The sequence below is a fragment of the Bombyx mandarina genome, chromosome 25 (genome assembly GCF_030267445.1).
Source record: "Bombyx mandarina strain Sakado chromosome 25, ASM3026744v2".
In the NCBI taxonomy this organism is placed as follows: Eukaryota; Metazoa; Arthropoda; class Insecta; order Lepidoptera; family Bombycidae; genus Bombyx; species Bombyx mandarina.
The window spans coordinates 5,820,778-5,843,371 of NC_143231.1; the positions used below are offsets into that span (position 1 = coordinate 5,820,778).

General features: G+C 35.5%; 4 protein-coding genes across 5 annotated transcripts; 3 read left to right on the plus strand and 1 right to left on the minus strand.

The window, feature by feature from the left end:
• Window positions 1–1,835: 1,835 nt before the first annotated feature.
• Window positions 1,836–5,311, plus strand: LOC114245791 (CDAN1-interacting nuclease 1). 2 transcript variants are annotated; one of them, XM_028178069.2, is made up of 5 exons: window positions 1,836–2,890; window positions 2,994–3,146; window positions 3,324–3,468; window positions 4,146–4,195; window positions 4,342–5,311. In XM_028178069.2, exons 1-5 carry the CDS (start codon window positions 2,757–2,759, stop codon window positions 4,721–4,723), a joined length of 864 nt encoding a protein of 287 aa, XP_028033870.2. In that variant the 5' UTR covers window positions 1,836–2,756; the 3' UTR covers window positions 4,724–5,311. The 2 variants fall into 2 exon arrangements, with proteins under 2 accessions (XP_028033870.2, XP_089594745.1); XM_089738619.1 differs by having other exon boundaries at window positions 1,851–2,886.
• A 4,187-nt stretch (window positions 5,312–9,498) lies between these two features.
• LOC114245822 (optic atrophy 3 protein homolog) lies at window positions 9,499–11,972 on the plus strand. The gene is made up of 4 exons (XM_028178116.2): window positions 9,499–9,738; window positions 9,828–9,996; window positions 10,064–10,206; window positions 11,161–11,972. The coding sequence occupies exons 1-4, from the start codon at window positions 9,597–9,599 to the stop codon at window positions 11,487–11,489; spliced, it is 783 nt and encodes a 260-aa protein (XP_028033917.2). The 5' UTR covers window positions 9,499–9,596; the 3' UTR covers window positions 11,490–11,972.
• Window positions 11,837–13,292, minus strand: Polr3F (RNA polymerase III subunit F). Its single transcript, XM_028178115.2, has 4 exons — window positions 13,014–13,292; window positions 12,697–12,901; window positions 12,369–12,620; window positions 11,837–12,222 (listed from the first exon to the last, which is right to left on the minus strand). Exons 1-4 carry the CDS (start codon window positions 13,199–13,201, stop codon window positions 11,986–11,988), a joined length of 882 nt encoding a protein of 293 aa, XP_028033916.1. The 5' UTR covers window positions 13,202–13,292; the 3' UTR covers window positions 11,837–11,985.
• A 1,491-nt stretch (window positions 13,293–14,783) lies between these two features.
• On the plus strand, window positions 14,784–20,828 carry shams (glucoside xylosyltransferase 1 shams). The gene is made up of 6 exons (XM_028178061.2): window positions 14,784–15,191; window positions 16,453–16,762; window positions 17,469–17,661; window positions 19,169–19,284; window positions 19,739–19,921; window positions 20,460–20,828. Exons 1-6 carry the CDS (start codon window positions 15,064–15,066, stop codon window positions 20,640–20,642), a joined length of 1,113 nt encoding a protein of 370 aa, XP_028033862.2. The 5' UTR covers window positions 14,784–15,063; the 3' UTR covers window positions 20,643–20,828.
• The last annotated feature ends 1,766 nt before the right edge of the window (window positions 20,829–22,594 follow it).

Here is a 22,594-nt window from a genome sequence, read left to right on the forward strand (position 1 = left end):
AAAATAAGAAATTTTATATAAGCAATCATATTAAATCGATATCAAAGTCAATAAATAATGTACAACCCAAAACAGACGGCCGAACTGACGTGACAATGACATTTGGCGCGCTAAACATGGCGGATTTTCGGCCTCATTAGACGGAGACGGAGACATTTACGTATATTCATGTTTCATTTTATGTACGCACTTAAATACTGTTATATTGTTTTCCTGCGAGTTAAAGTACTGAGTAAGAACGAGATAGATATATGTTTATGTATGTGCCTTCAAAATGGGTGCTATTTATATAAGCAATTGTACGTATAGAACAATATGTCGTGTCCCTACTATATAGGTCAGAGGTCTATGGAATACCATGACACCCGAACTGTCAATGAATTTGACATTTTCATATCCATTAGGTACCGGTAACACGGGGTGATTAGGGACAAATTCCAAATTGATGAACAATTTTATGGTAGTTGTTGATGTATATAATGCGATATCAGGATCAAAATGTTTGAGTCTTGGGGGTATCTTTGTTATCCAATTTAAAACTATGCAATTAGCATTCCAGTTTAAGCAAAAATAGGTGAGTAGGTATTTACCCGGAAATTGCGGTTAATAGGAACGAAATTAGTGCAAATAGAGAAATTGCCTAGGGCTGGCACTACTTGGTTTTAATTAATTAATTAATTTAGTTGCACCAACAAACTGATCATCAATAAAAACATTGAAAACCTAACAAAAGTACATAGCAGACGTCACTTCAATTATAGATGCAATAGACAGTGCATTCTCGTCGTCTTACTCGAGTAGTATATAGCCATGTCATCGGTGAAGAGAGGGGTCGGGGGTTACATGGGTTGCAGGCAACCGGGGTATATCATTGATGTTCAAATTAAACAGTAACAGGAAGAGAGCAAAGCTTTGCGAGATTTGATGGGGGAAAAATCGGGTTTTCTTTACTCGATACCGAAATGAACGGTTTGACAAGAAGTCTCATGTGATGAGCACGAGATTGACACGTCCATGTTGTAGAATTTTTTGACTAAACTGTTGTGCCAGACTTTGCCAAACACCTTCGCGATATTATACTGGTGTACAGTATATACACAGTGTACAGTACAGTATATATTTACTGGTGGTAGGACCTCTTGTGAGTCCGCACGGGTAGGTACCACCACCCTGCCTATTCCTGCTGCGAAGCAGTAATGCGTTTCGGTTTGAAGGGTGGGGCAGCCGTTGTAACTATACTGGACCTTAGAACTCTTATCTCAAGGTGGGTGGCGGCGTATACGTTGTAGATGTATATGGGCTCTGGTAACCACTTATAACACCAGATAGGCCGTAAGCTCGTCCACCCAATTAAGCAATAATAAGAATAAAAAAAAAGTGTGTGTGTCCGCTCCGACGCACGACTGGAGTTTACTGGATATAAAAAATTAAACGAAACAATACGAGAAATAGTTCTATATTACGACAACACGATACACTACAGATTATTAACAAATTAACGAGACACAAAACAAACGACTAACAAATATATGAAAATACAATAATGAGAGAAACGCGCGATCAGTACGAGGCTTTGTGGCGGACTGCCGGCGCATGTACTAGCATGTCACACGAAATGCGCATAACGCATTTCGTGTGACATGCTAGTACGATTTTGGTCCCCATAATTTTCATACCCCGGGCCTATATATGTAAATCGATTCATAACGCATTTCGTGTGACATGCTAGTACGATTTTGGTCCCCATAATTTTCATACCCCGGGCCTATATATGTAAATCGATTCTAAAGGAGTAAACTCCAAAAATATTGAAAAAAAATGGCTCCTGTGGGGATTAGTCTCGTTTTGCTGACCCTTACTAAGATGTGCATCGTGAGGCGGTTCACTAATTGGACGCACGAGTGTCGGGCGCGGTATCCAAATTGCGGTTCGTGAAGAATGCCTTTCAATGTGACAAAATCGTAAAGGCGATTACGAAGCAGGCGTTCGTGTAGTTTGCCTATGGCTGGGAGGAGGCTTATCGAACCGCGCATTAAGACGAAAGTAAACTGCTTGAAAGAACCCGAGAAGTCACCTGTCGCAATTGTTTAATTTTCCACTTTTTAGTGTGTACTCTGTGTTAGTTTATGATTGTGCCGCCGCGGCGCCGAGAGAGTCCCAAGTCTACTCGCCCACTTGTCCTGGTGAAACTGGAAAAGTCTCCGGGACATCAGTAACCCTTCATATCTAAAAAAAACAAACGTTTTTGTTTATTGGTTTTGTCTAGGGATGAACAATAATTAACACTATTATTTACGTGATATACTTCTAACAGATCAAAGAAAAACGTAACTTATGTATTCCATATTTGTTTGTCTGGAATCTTAGTGAAACTAAAGAAAGAAATAAATAAAAATATATAATGCAATATAATGAGAAATATTATAATATTTTCCAAAATCCTAAGGATAGGTGCTGAAATAAAAGATTCCGTAGTCTCTTACTAGCATGTGGACGTAATTTGACTACAGATTTGTACATGATATCATGCCATGTCATGCCATGCCATGTTTCATATTAATCAGCGTCATCTCATTTCATAAAAAAATATATATAAAAGATTAGGGTGTATGGTGTGATACCTCTGCCTTTCCATTTGGAAAAATAAAACTACTACTCTTGACTCTTGCATCATAGATTCAACAATATTATATAATGTTATCAAAATTAGATACTATTATTAATGAAAATAATAGATAATACATTTAATATTTAAGATGAAAATGGACTTCCACGCAGGACAATCAAAACCGATGAAAATAGAAGAATACAATGCAATAGTGGAAGATTTTACTAAACTTTCATCATTCACTAGAAAAATGGAAAACGAACTTAAAAGAAAATATTGTCAGTAAGTTTATTATTATTCACACTAAAGCCTTTGAGTAGTTAGTGCCTTCGTTGTTACTGTGACTAGGCACATTTTATCTCACAAAACCATAATTTATTTACAGTATACAACCTCATACCTTGGGGAGTATCATATCATTATTAATACAAAGATCTATGAAACAGAACTACAGAAAATCCCCTGCAATATCATCTAAATATCAAGAGCTTTATGAAGTTGCTATGAGAGATGATACCAAAGAAAATGTTATCTTAAAGTAAGTGTTGAACATTATTCTTATGTAGAATTAAAGTTGTTATTTGATTATTAAATTATTGTCTGAAAGAAATTTTATCTGGCTATCACTTTGAGAAGTATTATTTCATTTTAAATTTGATTTTAATAATTTATTTCCCCCGTTTGTTCAAGTGAAATCTATGTTACTTTATTTCAGGCTCTCTGAGAGTCAAGGTATCAGTCCAGCACTTTTTGCTAGGTCATTGCTACAAGGAGTGTTCTCAGACTCAACTATATCAAAGAAATATATTAAGGACACAACATTGATTGACAATAAAGATCTAGCTTACCAGGTTTTTATGGTAAGTATTACTTATTACCAAAACTTTCAAGTTTCTTTAAGTGCTTGATTTTGTGCCACCTAAGTCTTGTCTCTTGACACTGGAACTGCTAAGAGGCATAGATGCAGAAGATGCTGCTTACCACCAATAACTTCAAACATTAAAGAAGAACATGTGTTTGCTTATTTGTAATTCATAGTTACAATTCCATTTTAAATTATGAATATTCTTTAAAAGCTTAAATTATGTAATATTTTTAATATTATTTTAAGTATAATTAAGATTTCATACATTTATTGCTTGTGACCATTAGAAAACAATGAAGTGAATTGATAAGTAGCAACAGTGCAAGATACTCTTGGCCTAATAACTTTGTTTTGATTGCAATAGGACTTACTGAGGATTTTTATGAGTTGACTACTGTTGCCGTTTAATCTTGCAGTTTTATTGTCTTTAAGTTAATTGAGCCATTTCGAATTCTTTAAGTCTTGTAACTTGTTTACATAATAATGAAAAATATGATCACAAATGATCAATAAAAAAATTACATTACACTGTAAAAGTGGTTAAAACAGTGAAGACAGTAAAAAATATTCAAAACATTAAATATTCAAACTGCTTCAAAGGAAAAAAAATGTCAGGGTGTGTCAAAGCTTTTATATTTTTGATATCACTAAATGAATATTTACATTTTACAGGGAATTATGAATGACAATCAATATGGACCTTATGCGGATGTGACAAAGCAGTTAGTATAGTTTAATTTCAATCTTTATAGCCCACTTTTCAAAAAGTCAAACTCATAATCTTTCAAAAATATTTCTTAAATTATTGTTAAAATAAATTAAACTTATAATATAGATATTAAAGCATATTTTTTTTTATACATTTTAGGTCAATTGGCTTGGAGTATGAGTTAAGACTAGAACGAGAGTTAAGGTTAATGAATATTACCTTTTCTGATGAAAATGTGCTACGTTCAAGAGGGTATGATAAAACTCCTGACTTCAAATTGGATGTACCCATCGCTGTTGATGGTTTTGTTATCAATTGGGTTGAAAGCAAAGCTTTATTTGGGGATGAAGAAAATCATTCTGGTTATCTTAAAGAACAGTTATTGTGTTACTGGAACAGATTTGGACCTGGTTTAGTGATTTATTGGTTTGGTTATTTAGAAACATTAGAATCTACTCCAGAAGTAAATAAAATGTTCATATTACGTACAAGTTTTCCAGATAAATCTAGCATAACTCAATATAAACCAGATATATTATAAAGTATAGGTGGTAATGTTTCATGTAAAAATATAATTCTGTAGTGCTAAAAATGTCTCTAAGCAAAGTAAATTCATTTATTTTAATGTACTGAATAAAACTATGCTAGAAGCTGGGGTACTGAGAAAACTGAATGGGTTTTGTTATACTCAAAGCAATCTTTATTGACAATGCTGAGAATAATAAATTGAGAAAATCGAATCTCAAAACAGTACCGAATATCATTCCATACCCCCTAGCAGTTAATATGCGCCAGTTTTGGTCATTTACTATCATCAAGTACATGTGCCGCACTTTATAACTCCTTTGTATCGCTTTCCACTTGTATAGCATCGTTTGTCGTTATCGTTGGTAATTATCCCTTAAAACGCGAACCATCGATAGTTATGACTCTTTTAATGCGTATAAAGTTTGGACCGTCGGAATACTGACTATTGCGGAGTTTGAATACAAGTATCGACCTGTACGGACGTGTCTTAGCGTGCGCATGTGAATTTAATAAGTTAATAACATTTTTAAATAACCAGTTAAAATAATTTTGCGATGAATTTAGAATTTTTTTTATTCAATAAATACAGTTATAGTAAAAACTTTGTTTCATTTGAATAGTTTGATATGTTCCTTACAAAAAACAGAAATAATTTGAAATCCATCTACGTTCTATGCACAATTAATTAATAAGGTATTTTGTCTAAAATTTTTGAACAATTTCTGCAAAATATGTAAAAATAATGTAAAATAAATAAGTAGCTTGCGACGAAGGGCTCGACGAGTAAATTAACCCATAGACACAGCCCAGTCCCACTGAGTTTCTCGCCGGATCATCTCGGTGGGTTGCGTTGCCGATCCGGTGATATATTCTGCAAAGCACTGCTAGGGCCAGTGTTAGCAACACTTCCGGTTTGAGCCCCGTGAACTCACCAACACGTCAGGCGAAGCTGAAATAACCTCTAATGCCGGCCACTCAAACATTCATTCGCAAACTTAGCGGCTGTGCAAATGGGTTCGGTACTCAATTTACGAACCCGTTTGCGCTTCCTCCTACACTTGTTTACAAATGTCTCACGAATTTCTCCTCCTTTTTAATTCGTCAATAGAACATTGAAGAGAAAAAGAGTTTTGAATTCTTTCCCAGACATCATTAACAGCCATGCTGTTTTTATGGGATTTCTTTTGATGAAGATACGCTACACAGTAGACGTCACGATCTATGAAAATAGCGAAACGTCCGTTACCTTTGCAATCCTGGGCGCAACTGGTCACACGAATGTGTGGAAAGTACGCGAAGGATCGCGGTTCGCGCGCCTTGATGTCTGTTAAAAAACCGACACAGCTTGGAAAACCACGAATGCAGCGAAAACTTTGCATAATCATTTGAAAATGTCGTCCTACACTTGCGGGTTGCGTATTCGTGCGAATGTGAGTGACCGGTATCGAGGTCTCAAGATTATCAGCATAGGTAGGAAAAAAAAAACGTATAAGTCTGCCTAAATCTTGTTAATATTCATATTGTATTTGTGTTAATGAAATAAAATCAATAGATAATGATGACAAATATAACAAATTATTCCCAGTTTTTTTTCTAGAATGCAGATGCAGAATATACCAGTGTGTTTGGTGCCAGTTTTTTAACTTCTCGAACGTCTGCGTTTGCAGCTAGGGGCCCAGTTCAGAAGACGTGCTGCGCATCATGTGGCGTACGCTAAGTGGAGGGAGCGGTTGATGGAGGAACTTGGCCGAACTTCGGCCACCAGCCAGCGCAGCCTTGAGGCCCTGGTGCCCGTGCTGGAGGCATGGTCGAATCGGTGACACGGCGTGCTCTCCTTTCACCTTACGCAGGTCCTCCCGGGACATGGCTGTTTCGGGAGGTACCCGTGAAAGGTCTGCAGGAGAGGTCACATCCGGGTTGCCAGGAGTAAAGACATCCGGACGATGACACTCAGCATGCGCTCGAAGCATGCCCGCGTTGGGAGCACTCGTGGTGAGATCTCATCGCGGTGCTGGGGAGGGTCCTCTGCTTGCGGGCTGTCGTCGCCCGCATTTTAGAGGACCAGAGCTTGTGGGAAGCAATGGCCAGGTGTTGTGATCTGGTCATGATGTTTTGTGAGTCTGAGAAGCATGAAAGCGCAGCGCAGAAGGCGGGGTGGGCGGCGCGTGCGGGAAGGTCCCGCTCAGCTCGGTCAGACTCTCGGTCCGGTGGTGAGGCGGTGCAAGGTGGCTCGTGTGGCCGCCCACGACTTATCTCCCGAGTCGACGTCCTTTTCGATATTCCCGTAAATGTCATCCCGTCGTATCATCAGGACGGGTAAAAGCAAAGGCGAACTTTCGTCGCGCACTGCGGTCCCGTAGAATTGGTATAACCGGTGAGGTCTGCAAGACCAGACTTGCAGATCGTCAAGTCCCACATATTGCGCGCGCCCCCTAGGCGCGGGGACCTCGTAGAAGGTTCAGCCCCTGGCCCGGAAAAAAAAAGCCGGTGTGGTAGAGCTCGATGTGGTTAAAGTCGTTAGTTAGTTTTGCTGGGCGCGTGCCTCGCGCGCCTTTTTCAAGGCGTATTCTCCTGCGAGAAATTGGGGGAGGACCTTGACCCTCCTCGTCTCCCTCTTCCTCTCTGAAAGCGCTGAGGCCAACATAACCCAGTCCAATGCTCCCCTCGACCGGGTATCCGTAAATGGATTCCCGGTCCAGTAGTTTCGGAGACGAGCACAAATAAACATAACACGAACAAAAAAATCCTAAAAATCGCAAATGATATTAGGTTTCCCGTTCCATTTTATTACTTTTGTTCAATGAATATATGAATATACATATACCTAGTCAGGTCATAAATTCTGTCACATGTTTAATGTAAAATAATTGAAACAAGTTTATTCATTATGTAACCATTCATATACCAAAATGAACTTAACAAAACATAGATTCTTATGACACTAAAGTTTATTCAAAATGACCTCCGTGATTTTGAATACAGGCCTTCAATCTGCGCGGCCAGTCGTCTATCGCAGCACGAACGAGGTCCATGTCAATGTCGGCGGCTGCCTTAATCAAGGATGTCTTGAGTGACTCCAAATTGGGATGAGGCTTTGAGCACGCCTTTTCCTCCAAATGTTGCCATATCTTGTAATCTAACGGATTCAAATCTGGACTGGAGGAGGGCCAGTCTTCGTGCCGGATGAAGTCGATTTCACGCGCCGCCAGTCAGTCTTGTGTGCTCTTCGCTCTATGAGCTGGCGCCGAATCTTGTTGGAATACCCAGTGCCTGTTATTGAACATGGTATGAGAAACAGGTTCCACAAGGTTCGTCAGGACTGTATGATACACAACTGCATTCGTTTTTAGACCTTTCTCACAAAAATGTACCTCTGTTAAGCCCCAATAAGAAACTCCCAACCATACCATGAGCGAGGATGGAAAATGACCTCATTGGACACGCGGAATACGGTTGCTCGCTTCTTCACTACTGTGTGCGTACACCTTATCATTTTGTTTGTTGTAGCTCTTCTACGGTAAAAATGTTTTCATCCGAAAAAAGAATTTCCCGATATTTTTTTCCCGCGTACCGCTTCAACAAAGCGCGGCATCTCTTCAGTCTCAGGTCCATTAGACGAGCATTCAAACGATATCCTGTTTTTCTTCGATATGCCCGAAGCCCTAAGTCTTCATTTAACACCCTTTTCACCGTGGTTCTGCTTAACCCCATCTGAAGGGCCAACAGTTTCTGCTTACGTTTGGGATTTCTTTGAATTCGCGCCTTCACAGCTTTTATCACTGCTGGAGTCCTAACAGACCTAGGGCGACCACTTCTTGACCTGTCTCACTAGAGTCTTCATTGTATCGTTTGATGGTACGATAAACGAATCTTTTGGTTATATTCAAATTTTTCAGTATGTTAAAAATTTGAATTGGCGCGTAACCGCAACGATACGACGCAATAACTGCAACACGGTCTTCTTTAAGCGTCCACTCCATATTTAAAAATTAGTAAAATTCTAAAAGTATACATTTTTATTCTCATGAACAATTCGAAATTCGAATTCAATAAACTTTTTTGTGGCCAGCATTCTAAAAGAAAAGTTTTTACTGTGTGACAATACTTATGACCTGACTAGTTATAGTGATAAACTTGCCTTGAAGCTTAACTCACAGAAATAACTAAGCATGGTGCGTTTTTCGGGGATTTTTTCTCTACCTAATAGATGGGGGTCCTAGGAGTTATTCCAGTTACTTACGGACTGGTAGATGAGCTCACGGGCTCAACCTGAGAGAGCTTACTAACATTGGACCTAAAAAGAGTAGTGTTTTGCAGAATCTGGATCGGTTTTACGACCCTGAAAAGATCCGGTGAGAAACTTAGTGGGTTGTGTCTATGGGCTAGTTCGGGGATAAAATATTGCTTATTATACTCAAGTTCATAACTTTACCATGGCAATTTTGCGAAGCTTAGGTACGTAAAACCCAATCAGAATAGGATTTACATAAAATCTGTTCCTACTGAGCGTCTGTGTCGCAAAAAAATATGTACGTCAAATTTAAAATCATCGGCCTGGTAATTTCGAACTTATAAAGGGTGAGTGGAAATCAGCTTTTTGTATATAAATAATAGATTGAAACTAATAGATAAAATATAATAATAAATATTGGGGCCAGCCTAAAATGTGTTACTCTTGGGAATAAGTGAACAAGGATGTATGTTTAATGCCGAGGAAAAACTGTCAATAAGTTAACTGTCAAATTTATCAAATGTCCAAAACTTTACGACGATTTTACGAACCCTGGGAATAAATAATTGAGATTCTGTAAACTAGTGTAAACCATTTTGAAGGACTAAACTGAATTTTTGGATTTATTGTATTTATTTTGAATAACCCATACAATATGGTTGTAGGGGCGTTTCCAATAGCTAAATTATCTGTTTTGTTGGTGAAACAGATAAGTAAACCAATCGCGAACGTGTGCAAGGAGAGAGCCAAGAATAATCCATTTTTTAGAACTTATGTTTGTATGCCTCCAGCGCAATGTAAGTAATAATGCTTTTCACGTTTCCATATAAAATCATTTTTATATATAAGCGAAACAGAAACCTTTCTCATGTACTTTTTTTCACAGTTTACAATTGGTGTGAAGTTAAAGCCAAAATGTGGATTTTAAATTTGGGAAAGCCTGTCAATATTCCTGTTTTAAGCCAGGAAATGGCCATTGAACTTGGAGCAAATCTTCTTGGCGAAACGGTTATATTCGTAATTGGTGCTAGCCTTTTAGTGATCGAGTACAATAGGTATGTTTTCACAGTATAAAAGGTAAATTTAAAAGATGTCTCGAAATTGTAATTTGACTATTTTTAGGCAAAGTAAAAAAGAAGCAGCCAAAGAAGCCAAGCGTGAAGAGGAGATGAAGCACATCACAAGTACTATCACAGATTTGTATTTTACTGTACAAAAACAACAGACACAACTCCGAGAAATGGAAAGGCTTATTCATTCTATTGGTATGTTGTTAGTAAATAAAAATAATTCTGTTGCACCTGTTAATTTTTTTTGTAACCATTTACATTATATAATATGGGTTTTTTGGTCTTTTCTTTACATTATAAGGTTTGAATGAAGACTTTGAACTTAAAATGATAATAGTGTTATTATGGGTTGGGTGTATACACTGTATAAATATGAGTAAAGTTTATTTATATATGAACAAGTTATATAGTTGGTTGAAAATATTTACCAGACTGCCTTTTTTGTATGTTCCTGTCTATAAATCTGATGTTCAAATGAACTGTAATTGGAAATGTGGTTATAAATGCCTAGTCTTCACCCATAGATCAGTTATAGACCAGCTAAAACTATCATTAAGCCACTGTTGTGGAAAAATAATAATTTTGTTTAAATCTCATAAATTTTGTAAGATATCTTAATAGAAGGTTCATTGTTGTTATTTGTTGATTTTTAATGTCTACATAATCAATATGAAAATATAATATAAAGTACTTTATAAATAGAATCTTTCATACCTTTGTAACCTGTTCTTTTAATTTATTCAAAGATACTGATTTGTGATGGTGTTAGCATACATCTTTCTCACACACTGTAATGCTTCCCAGTATAGGCAGCAGTAAATCTTTACTTTTTGCTTATCACTAAGTTAACATAGTCCCAACTAATTAGAACTGTTGGTTTGCAATTTTGTTGCTTCTGACTGGTGCTAAAACCTCAATTTATGAGTATGGTTGGTACTTGAGTCTGTCATGCATGTTTATTGTTTGATATCATGTGGTGTATAGGTTCTAATTATTTTATCATCTCAGAAATTGTAATATTATCAATATCACACACATGGCATGGAAATATTTAAACTGGTGGCAAAGCTTGCTGATATTTTTTGTTAGTATTGATTCTAAGAACAATGTAAATATATCAATTATCAATTTATTTTCTATTTTTAATAGGTGGAGATCAAGCACCCAAAAACCCATCATCTGACAAAGATAGTACAAATGGGAGATCACCACCAGATGCCACACTAAATAATCACGTTCCTGAACATATAAATCACAATTCACCAACTCTTAGTCCCACACCTTATCCAAATAAAGGCCTAATATTGCAGTCGTTGAATTATATACAAATGGACGCATTTAGCTCATTGTTCCCCAAAAATAATACTGAATATGAGAAAGAAAGAGATGAAGATAAATTTACAAGAAATAGGAGGGAGCCAGCTGTACTCTCTGGTATTTTGCATAATATCGAGAATAATTTTAGAAGTTTATTTTGAGGATTTTATAGTATATATTATACATTGTACTTGCATTAAAATGTTGAAATGACCACTAGAATGTTAAATAATTTGTTGCAAAATTGTTGTTGACCATAACTAATTTGCAATAAATTGCTTTAAGACAGGAGCCTTCCGTGTGACAAGTTATAAAGTAGACTTTTCTCAGTTAAAAGTTATATAATTTTAACTATATAAAATTATCTATAGTTATAAAAATATTGGTTTTTCAAATGTGCACACAATATTCATATTATAACTAAGTATTCTATTGTTAAGTAATGTTCTACAAATATCTGTTTTAAAAGCAAAAATTTTGAACTTAAAATAGAATTAAAAATAGTATGTGTTTTCAACAGAAATATATTATTTAATGCTTTTAAGTATAATGTCTCTAGTCACAATTTAATTTGTAGAGGAAGCTTTTCTTTTAACTAGATCAATGATACTTATTTGAATAGGTATTAAAAATGTTATTCATTATAATTTTTTTTAATTATTCTAACCATTCAGTCATATAATTACAAACTTGTGGAGTAATTAGTCCTGAGGAATTACATCTTTGAATCAAGGGGCATATTCCACATGGCACTTGAACAAGGCCTGAAGATGGTATAAGAGTTTCTATAGCTCTATAAACATTACTTCCGTCGGGAAACACACTTTTTTCTACCTTCCCATCATACACTAGGGTGTTTAAAATTGTTGTTACATCATCAACATCTAATACAACCTGTAAAAGAAAAGTAATACTAACAAAACATTTATGTAATAATAAACATCATATAAGTAGATATAAATGAAACATTAATTAATTAAATCTACATGGTATTTTAAAATGTTCGCTGACCAAGTTAGTGTATGTTTGTAAAATCTTACTTTACTAATTCCCAGATCAGTAATATATTTTTGGACCTCAGTAGCAGTGGCATAAGCTTGTGTTCGTCCAAAAACAGGTCCCCTAGGATTGTTTCTCATATTATCAGCTCTTTGACTCAAGAACCTGTGGCATTGTACATTGAGGACATCTACAAACTCGGATTCAAAGTCTTGGTCTTGGTACCAAGCTCCCCCTGTCAATGATCTATCTGGTTCCAAGTTGTAAAGCATATAAACCTTCTTTTTAGAGGCCTGTGAATTAACCAGGTTTAAATTGTAAGTTAAGTATCAAATAGATCTTTGTTGATTTAAAATTCAATTTACTTACATTAACACATTTCACAGCTTTTATCACTTTTTTACTTTCCAAATTTTTGAGGACTTTAGTCAGTTGAGTGTTTGCAAGATTCGAACGGATCCTAATATCTCTAATCCAAATTCCTTTATTTCCTGCTTCTTCAATCAGATTATAGACTACCTTTTCTTCATTATCTGCTCCTTTGATTGCGTGCTTATTTGTTTGAGTTTTCAACCTAAAATGAATAAAATTTAATAATATTATTTCAAGTTCTTTAAAAATTCTTCTCTAAATCTTCTAATTCTTCTCTAAAAATTCTATAAATAGCTAATATTTTGCTAACGTACTTATAAATTAAAGATCCGTTTTGATTAAATAAATCAAAACGTTCTTGTTTCAGAAGATCATTTAAAGCAGTTACTAGTTCTACTGATGATATGCCAGGTATTTCAGCAATTATGTCCTTGTCTGTAATTCCTTTCGAGCTTTTTCTTGCAAGATTTAGTATTTTCTCTTTTGTATCTTCGGAACTCATTTTTGGAAAATAATATATTGTGTTTGTGTATTAAAATTTTAATATGCTTTGGGCCATATAATAAGTGTATAATCTATGCTTTGGGCTAAACAAATAAATGAAATATATATATATTTTTATGGGATTTTATGACCTGGTAACTAAGACCTTTAAGTCATGTCATATTTTAATTTATATTCATATTTTTATGAAAAATGATATTATGAAGTGAAATGAAATAAAGATGATTAATTTGAGACATTAATCAACTGGGATGAAATTAAATGAAATGAGATGAGATGATATGGGATGAAATATAATCTCAGTAAAATGGTGGTCATTTACTGAGACTTTTTCAGTGGAATTTTTGGAGAATCCCGAGAAGTTACGTTCAGCGGCTTTGTTTAATTTTCCCACATTTGTGCAATTTCACAGATACTAAGCAGTTAATAAGCCTGAAGAAACACTAAATAAACAAAATAAAACAAATCACACAACTTCACTCCTCGCGATCCCGCCAAAAATTTAATTTCAATCAGCCACCTTGGCTGAAATTTTCACTCCTTTTTCACAAAAATGTAGTTTTGTGACTCTTTGATAAGACACGCTTCACCAAATTATCACTGACGCAGGATTATGACTACGTTGTTCCTTTGACCACTTGAGCAAAACACTTCTTTATAGCACTTCTTCACAACTGTGAGCATACCCTAAATTATACTATCACTTTGCTTATTGTAGTGTTCTTCAATCGTGAAAATGTTTTAATCGGTAAAGAGGATATTTCTGTGCCATTCACCTGCGTATCGCGACAGAAGACGTTTGGATCGATCCACTCATTTTAATTGTAAAGATCGATTTAGGTCATGACGTTATGTACATCGAGGATAAGCACTGAACTTCAGGTCTTGTTTTATAATCTGCGACAGTCCTAGCGGGAATCATTATTTTTCGCTGTTGCGACGAATTCTGGCTTTAACAGCTTTAGTAGCCTTTGTAGCTCTAACACCACGAGGCCGCCTCGATCTTATCTGGTCTTCGACTGACGAAGTGTTTTTATATCTGTTCATACTACAATTTACGAACATACGGCTGATACCAAGCTTTTGAAGTGTCTGGCATATCACCGACGGCTCCATACTCCATACTCACTTTGTGTAAGGCGATCACTGCAAACCTATTTTCTTTAACACCCTATTCCATATTGTAATTTGATAATGAACACGAAAAAATATGTGAAATGGCGCAAAATCGAAAGAAGTTTTTATAATAATATACGTGTTCCAAATTTAAAATCATTATAAAGTTGAAAAAAAGAAGTTTTTTTGTATTTATGGTTAGATGGGTTATATAACGTTAGGAAAAAAATATATTTTCTGGAAACATCTTCTTGTCTCTTCTGGCAGTCTCAGTCATTTTCCTTGATAATTCAGACTCTACTTTTGGATGTTTTCGCAACATAATTCCATCATCATTTTTACAATTCAGTGTTGTCTCAAGTGTTGTCTCAAGTTATTAAATTCCATTTAATTTTCTTCAATTCTATTTCTCTTTTGACAGATTTTTTTTTGACTTTTACTTTTAAAATTATAACGTTTGAGCTACGTTCTCTTTGCCTGTTCAATAGCAGAATCGATAACAAAAAAAGTAAACAAAATAAAAACACAAAACTTACCGGTATTATTTGAGTTTTTTGAGAACATTAATTTGATATTGATCTATAATAACTTTGTAAAAATTATGAAAAGTTGGAGCACTAAGTACATAGTAAATTGAAACTAAGACTATATACTCATAATTATGCTATGAGCATTACACACCTAAGAGTACATTACAAATGCGCACCGAGAACTAGTTGTGCACTAGCACCATTATGAATCAAGATGAAAAGGTTCCCGTTTTATACTACACTAACCCTAATTATAATTTTTAGCGTTTCAACTATTTTGTACTTAAACTCAAGAATTTCCATGAGAAATACGAAGTTATATTCCAATCATCAAAATAAGAGGTAAGTACAACGAGTAACAATAGTTAAATAGGAAATCTGTGTTCTAAAGAAATACCTTTATTAAAGTATACAACTAATAGTAAAAGTATACAAGTAATAGTACGAGAGCCCAACATGAATGACATTCTTACGTTGCCGATTTAACTGATTACCAGAGTTCATAGACATCTCAATATGAATGGCCACACATACGTTGAGATCCGAAGTCAACTCTCAATTATATTGTATTAAATTCTGTCCCACCCTTAAAACAAAAAAACAGAATGGATGATTGCTTAGAAATATGCAGGGTGGTGCTACCTACCTGTGCAGGCATACAATGTGTTTTAACAGTAATGTCATGTTTAGCAATGTTAACATCAGTGGGATTGAGTTTTCTTTGATTAAGATTACTTTAAATTAATTATTTTGATTCATAAGGCTTGTTAGAAATGTCTGATATTTGGAGAAAATTGTACTGCATTGTTCAATTAATTATTCAAATTATTTATGGTAAATCTATATATATAAAAATGAATTGCTGTTCGTTAGTCTTGCTAAAACTCGAGAACGGCTAGACCGATTTGGCTAATTTTGGTTTTGAATTATTCGTGGAAGTCCAGAAAAAGTTTAAAAGGTGAAAAAATATGAAAATGCTCAGAATTAAGTATATAAAAAAAAACAATTTTGTTTTTCCTTTGATCTGTTGGACAGATTCCTTGTGTTTTTTTTAAAGTTTATTTTATACAAAAGTTTAGGTCTTTTATTTATCGATTAAGGCACTATGAAGTCTGCCGGGTCAGCTAGTATCATATATTTTTTCTTCATTTTGAATAGTCTGTCCACACTTTGAATATAGAACAAACTTACTGATTATTTGTATTGTTATATAAACTATTGTTCAATAATGCAGAATACTAAACATGAATATGAATATGTTCAGATTAAAATGTCTTTGTCTCCTTTCATTGTGTTTCAAAGTTACCTGGTGCAAACATCAAAATGCTGTGCATCCACTCTCAGCTTTCACCATTTTAATTAATAGGATGAATAGAAATGTATTACATACTATATTATTATTCAAGGGTGTTAATATAAACAACAATTTATTAAAGGCATTTCTTTTCAAAATACCTTGCCCATGTGATTGTTCTTTTTGATAATTGCAAATATATTTTATACCTTTAGTCACAGTGCAACTAATTTTATTGCAAAATTGTTCATTTTACAAATACTAGTTTCTGCTATAAGAAATAATTGTGACAAGTATTTTTTCTTTCAGAATATTTAAATCGAAGTTGATGAAAAAAAATGATGAAGTTGTTTTATCATTTGTAGTATGTGATTCTAGGTTTAATGAGTCACTGAATTTGTTGAAGTCTGGACTTATTTTTACACAATCCTCCTTACATGTGGTTATATTTGCTGAAGATGATTTACACAAAAAGTTTAACAGTACATTGACAAAGTGGAAGATGTTGATTGCCAGACCATTCACTTTTGAACTTCATAAAATTAATTTTCCCGAAGCAAACAGAAAGGATTGGATGAACTTATTTAGTAAATGTGCTGCTCAAAGATTATTTATACCTGTAAGTGTAGGCAATAAAATTAAATTAAATAGTTCTGAAAATATATTATAGAATATGAGCAGGCCTGTCTTCAATATGTCATTATTTTAACGGAAGACAAATTGTAGGACTGCAAGGGTAGGTACCACCTTTTTGCCTATTTTTGCTATGAAGCACTCTTGTGTTCAGTTTTGAAGGCTGAACAAGAGTTATACTAAAACAATTAAGTTTTCCACTACATTTGTAGTAAGTGACAATATTCACATTCTGTTGTCATACCATCTACAACATAGTGTGTATAGTCTAGATTACTGGGGCATACTTTTTTCGAGTACGATTTTATCAGTAGAGAGAAAAATAATTACAACCCACAAGACAGTGGAGAGTGGTGCTGCGAGCTACTAAATCAACTGAAAAATAAAAAATAAATTGTTGATCCCCAACAATCTTGACAGCTGCACAGGGGTCGCAACCCCTGGTTTTCACACCATTGGTCTAGATGGTTTATAACACTTGTAGATTTCCATAATACAATATGTTGTATATGAGGTGTGATAATTGGATACAACAGTCTTTGATGTTTATACAAGGTATGATAAAAATTATTTTATTTGAAGGAAAACAACACTTTTTGTCAATTCTCCTTTTAACTGCTCATCAAAATTTTGGTTCTGTTGATTTTAATGGATGCAAGCTTCGGCTTTCAAAAACGTGTCATATTTTATAGGCATTGCTTCCTCATCTCGATGCTATGATATATGTGGATACAGACACCCTGTTCTTGGGTCCCATAGAAGTTTTGTGGAATTACTTTACAAAATTTAAAGCTACAGAAATATCAGCTTTGGCTTTAGAAGATGAAAACCCAAATGTTTCATGGTACCCTAGATTTGCCAAACATCCATTTTATGGAAAATGCGGTAAGTTTACTACAAACTATACTGATATCTAAACAATAAGAAATTGAAATAATTATATGAATGTAGCTAAAGACATTGAAATCAGTATCTTTTCAATTCTAAATAACAATGAAGCCAATACTTACCTGATTAATATACTGTTAATTGCATGATTTATATAGGTAAAATAAACTTATGTATGCATTATCTCATCTTTGAATGTTAAACTATAATGTTGTTTATGTTCTTTTAAATCCCTATTTTTTGTAAATACAATTAGAATAATCTTAGTCAACATATTAGTTTCTGATATCTATAACATAATAGAATTTCGGCATGTAAGTAAAATGTTAGAGATAAGGTCCCATAGTCTGTTTTTGACAGGCTAAGATGCACATCATCTTGGTAGTCTGCTTGTCCGATCCGTCAGAGAGTTCAAAGAAGTTTTGCGGTGTGATGGTACAATGGTACGGGCTAGATAAGAGCCGTATCTGTCCTGGTGAAACAGAAAAGGCCTACGGGACACGACTAATCATCTATTCCTAAAAAAAAAAGAAGTGCTGCGGTAATTACAGACAAGAGCCTACATAGGCTCCTACAATCGCGGTAACTTCTATCGCGGTTTAAAGTCCTGCTGACAACTTACTACTTTAGAACTCAGGTCTCACGGTGGGTGAATCCACTTAAGATCAGGTGGGGTCAGTTCGTTAGTAGATAAGCAATAAAAATAAGTGGCTGTCGTCGCTCACTATTAATTTCATTTATACACATTGCTAATGCTTGGGCATAGCCGATCCGAAAAGTGCTCTTTTGTATGAAGTCAAACGGAAGTAATAGAAAGAATGGGGGAAATTCCCCACCTATCTTGGGACATGCCGTCCAAGTATTCGCATCACGTAACGGCTGTCTCGCTCACTCTATATAGCGGAACGCCTGACTGCTTCGCGGCCGAAATAGGCAGGATTATTTTACATACTGGTGCAAGCCTCACAATATCAAGTTATAAATAGTGCAGGTTTTAATTTATTACACGATGTACCGTTACATGGTAACTTGGAAAGAACTGCGCGATAACCTTCGAATCTATTCGATTTACTGGTGGTAGGACCTCTTGTGAGTCCGCGCGGGTGGGTACCACCACCCTGCCTATTTCTGCCGTGAAGCAGTAATGCGTTTCGGTTTGAAGGGTGGGGCAGCCGTTGTAACTATACATGAGACCTTAGAACTTATATCTCAAGGTGGGTGGCGCATTTACGTTGTAGACATCTATGGGCTCCAGTAACCACTTAACACCAGGTGGGCTGTGAGCTCGTCCAACCATCTAAGCAATAATAAAAAAAATTAAAAAAAACTTAAATTTTTATGTTATGTCAAATACTTTTTCACCCTCTACTAATTTATTTTACTTCGTTTTCCGTGTTCTGCAAGAAAAGTCATCTACGGCTTAAACTATGAATTAAAAAAAAAAACCGATTAATTATGTCCGTAACGTAACTAAAACTTTCGAAAACTATCCTCGCGTTTACAGGTTTGAACTCTGGTGTGATGCTAATGAATTTAACAAGGATGAGAGAATTTGGATGGATCGATTATATAACTCCTATCATGCTAAGGTGGAAATCCAATATACCGTGGGGCGACCAAGTACGTTCCAATACTTATACGATGTACATTTTGCATGATTACATTGAATGATAACATAAATATTATAATTGCTATGTGAAAGCAATTGAGATTTCAACTTTATATAAAAATTTGGATTTCACATGAAATATGAACATGAAAATGACGGTTTTTGTGAAGGTTTAATTCATCTAGAATTTAAATGGGCAACCTCTTGTGCAATCTGATTTTAATCATGAGGTCTATAGACATCGTAAATTGAAAGTACCGCGGCCCACTTCTTGGTGTTATGTGGAAACTTCTGTTGTATAAGAACATTGTTTATCGCAGCAAGAACTTTGGTGCGATGTACAGAATGGGGTATTAACCTATGCGGGTTCATGTATTATATTCGCGGCGGGTTCTCACATTTGTTATTTTGCAGTTAATAATCGATCTAATTTGTACTAAATGTCTGTCTGTTAACTTTTTCTAGGACATAATCAACATTATCTTTCACTATCACGAGAGGGCAGTCCATGAGTTGTCCTGCCGGTACAACTATCGTTCTGACCAGTGTATGTATGGTGACGCGTGCGCAGATGCCACCTCCAACGGGATCTTCGTACTCCATGGCAGTCGCAGAGCATTCTATAGTGACAAGCAACCGGCGTTTCAAGTAATTTTCCCACAGTTATCTTCGGATTTAAATCTTTTTATAAAATAATAGTTTTAGGGTTCCAGCTCTTAAAATGAATTAAAAACAGAACCATGGTAACGTAGCTTTATTGTCCAATAATTATTAAAAACTATTGTTTATTATTTATTCAAGGACTGATGGAAGTTTCAACCGGATTGAAGTTCAAAACTTCAATTATTCAAACTATACTGAGACCTTAGAACTCATATCTCAAGGTGGGTGGCGGCATTTACGTTGTAGACATTGTGGGTTCCGGTAACCACATGACACCAGGTGGGCTGTGAGCTCGTCCAACCATCTAAGCAATAACAAAAAAAAATAGCAATGATTATTTTAAAATATTAACTATATTTTAAACATAATCATATTATTATAAACAAATACATTAAACATAATACATAATAATTTTATGCTTATGGCATTAAAGTATCAAGTAAATTTATGAATATTTATTGTATTAATTTAATTAGTATAATATTGTATACATTAAGTAGGTGTGTTTTTATTATTATTTTAGGCAGTGCACAGAGCTATAGAGGAGTTTCAAATTGGAGCAGATTTGTCGCCAAAAATGTTGCTCGTCAATATGGAGAAGTACTTGAACGAAACGCCCCCTTCGAATTGTGGAAACTTAAAAGATGCATTCCTGAAAATACCCACAGAGACCTTTAAAAAACATTACAACTTACCCGACAGATAGGACTTTTAAAGTGCTTCTTTATTTAAATAGTTGTTTTGATCAGGGTATACCGTATGCATGTTCTATCTATGTAAATAAAAATCAATTTATGTTTATATGTTTGTCCTCTAAGCGTTCCTAAACCAATGATGTAGTTTCGTCTATATTTGCAGCGTGTAAAACATTAATAAAGTGAATTTGTAACAATATTTTTTTTTAAATTATATACCAAAATCTTTATTTACGATATTTTTATTGTATAACATCAAAAATAAGCCGTCTTAAAAAATATTGTAATAGAGTTGTGAAAAGACCGATCTCTTAAGCAATAAAGAGATAAGTGCACATTTTAATAATAGTTCTTTACCTGTGGAGTTGCCATTTTACAATAATGGTCACTTAAAACCACATGAAGCTTAATTTATGTATGGCAATAAATTCTAAATTCAAATAAAACTTATTAAAAAAATATGGATCTCTATTTTTCAGATTCATTCATTTGTTTATTGATGTTGTTTTATGTTGTTGTATCTTTGCCATCGATATGGAGACAATAAAAATATGATAAATATGAGTAAAAAGCAATGCTGCACAAACGACTCGCAACATTAATGACGTGAAGTACGTGACGTGGGTAGTGAGTGCTACAAACGTTGCCATTTGGAAAAAGCGGCACGACATGAGAATCCTCATCGTAGCCACCGTATAACGTGTCTGTGTCTGAGGGTGCCCCTGGGTAGGTATGCCGATGTTACATGAGGCCCAGTCGCGTCACTCCCCAAAAGGTGGTCTATGGGTCGAGAGACACGGGGCCGAGTCGCACCACTTCTAGACACGTCACCACCGGTAGACAACCGGTGAACAGGAGACTGTGAGGAGGATCTCAGGGCGCCACCACTTACCGCTCTGGGAGACTTACACCAATAAAAAAAAACAAATTAAAAATAACAATATTGTGTTTATTAAACACTAACTTAATATACTATATACACTAATATACACTAACTTAATATAAATTAGTTGAAAGAAACAATAAGCTTCACCGGATCACTTCCCAGCAACCGGGGTTGCTATATGCGAGCGAGGCTGGGAATTTTTTTTTATTGCCTTTGTAGGCAGACGGGCATACGGCCCACCTGATGGTGAGTGGTTACGTCGCCCATGGACTTCAGCAATGCCAGGGGCAGAGCCAAGCCGCTGCCTACCGCTTAATACTCTCCACAAGCCTCGTTTGAAGAAGGACATGTCATAGCGCTCGGGAAACACCGTGGAGGGGAGCTCATTCCATAGCCGGATGGTAGGTGGCAAAAAAGATCTCTGGAAACGCACTGTGAATGACCGCAGTGCTCCAGGTAGTATGGATGAACTCTACTCCGGTGGCGGGCGGTGCGATGGTAAAAACGAGATGCAAAATGGCGGGAATGCGGGTGTGTTCTACGTCGACTGTTTGGTGGTGTAGTGCGCGATATAATTCATCACAGTTTCTTACCAAATAGCACCAGCATAACTGCGGATGTGTACTGTGGAGGAACTGGAAATAACGATAGAGAAGCTCGCGAATTTCTGACTAGCCTTGGGTAATTGTTAGTCCCTGCAGCTCCCACGACAACGCTCGACCTCATCCGGCAAAATAATAGAGAGGCACTATAAAATTCCTTTGAAAAGCTAGTTGAATCCCGTACAACTGACTTCTTCAACAAGGGCATCGAAGAATTACCACTGCACTGGCAGAGATGCATAAATACCATGAGCGCATTTTTTTATTGATGAAAATATTTATAAAAAAAAATGACTAAATTTCTGTATACTAAATGACAATTTCGTAAGTAAAGACCTGATTTAACGCATCAGCTAGTGTACGGTATATCATCTCGGAACCGAAATGTGCACAATAAATATATAAATTATATAATAATAATTTTATTACATCAATAGACAAACGAGTATACGGTCTACCTGATGGTGAGAGTCAC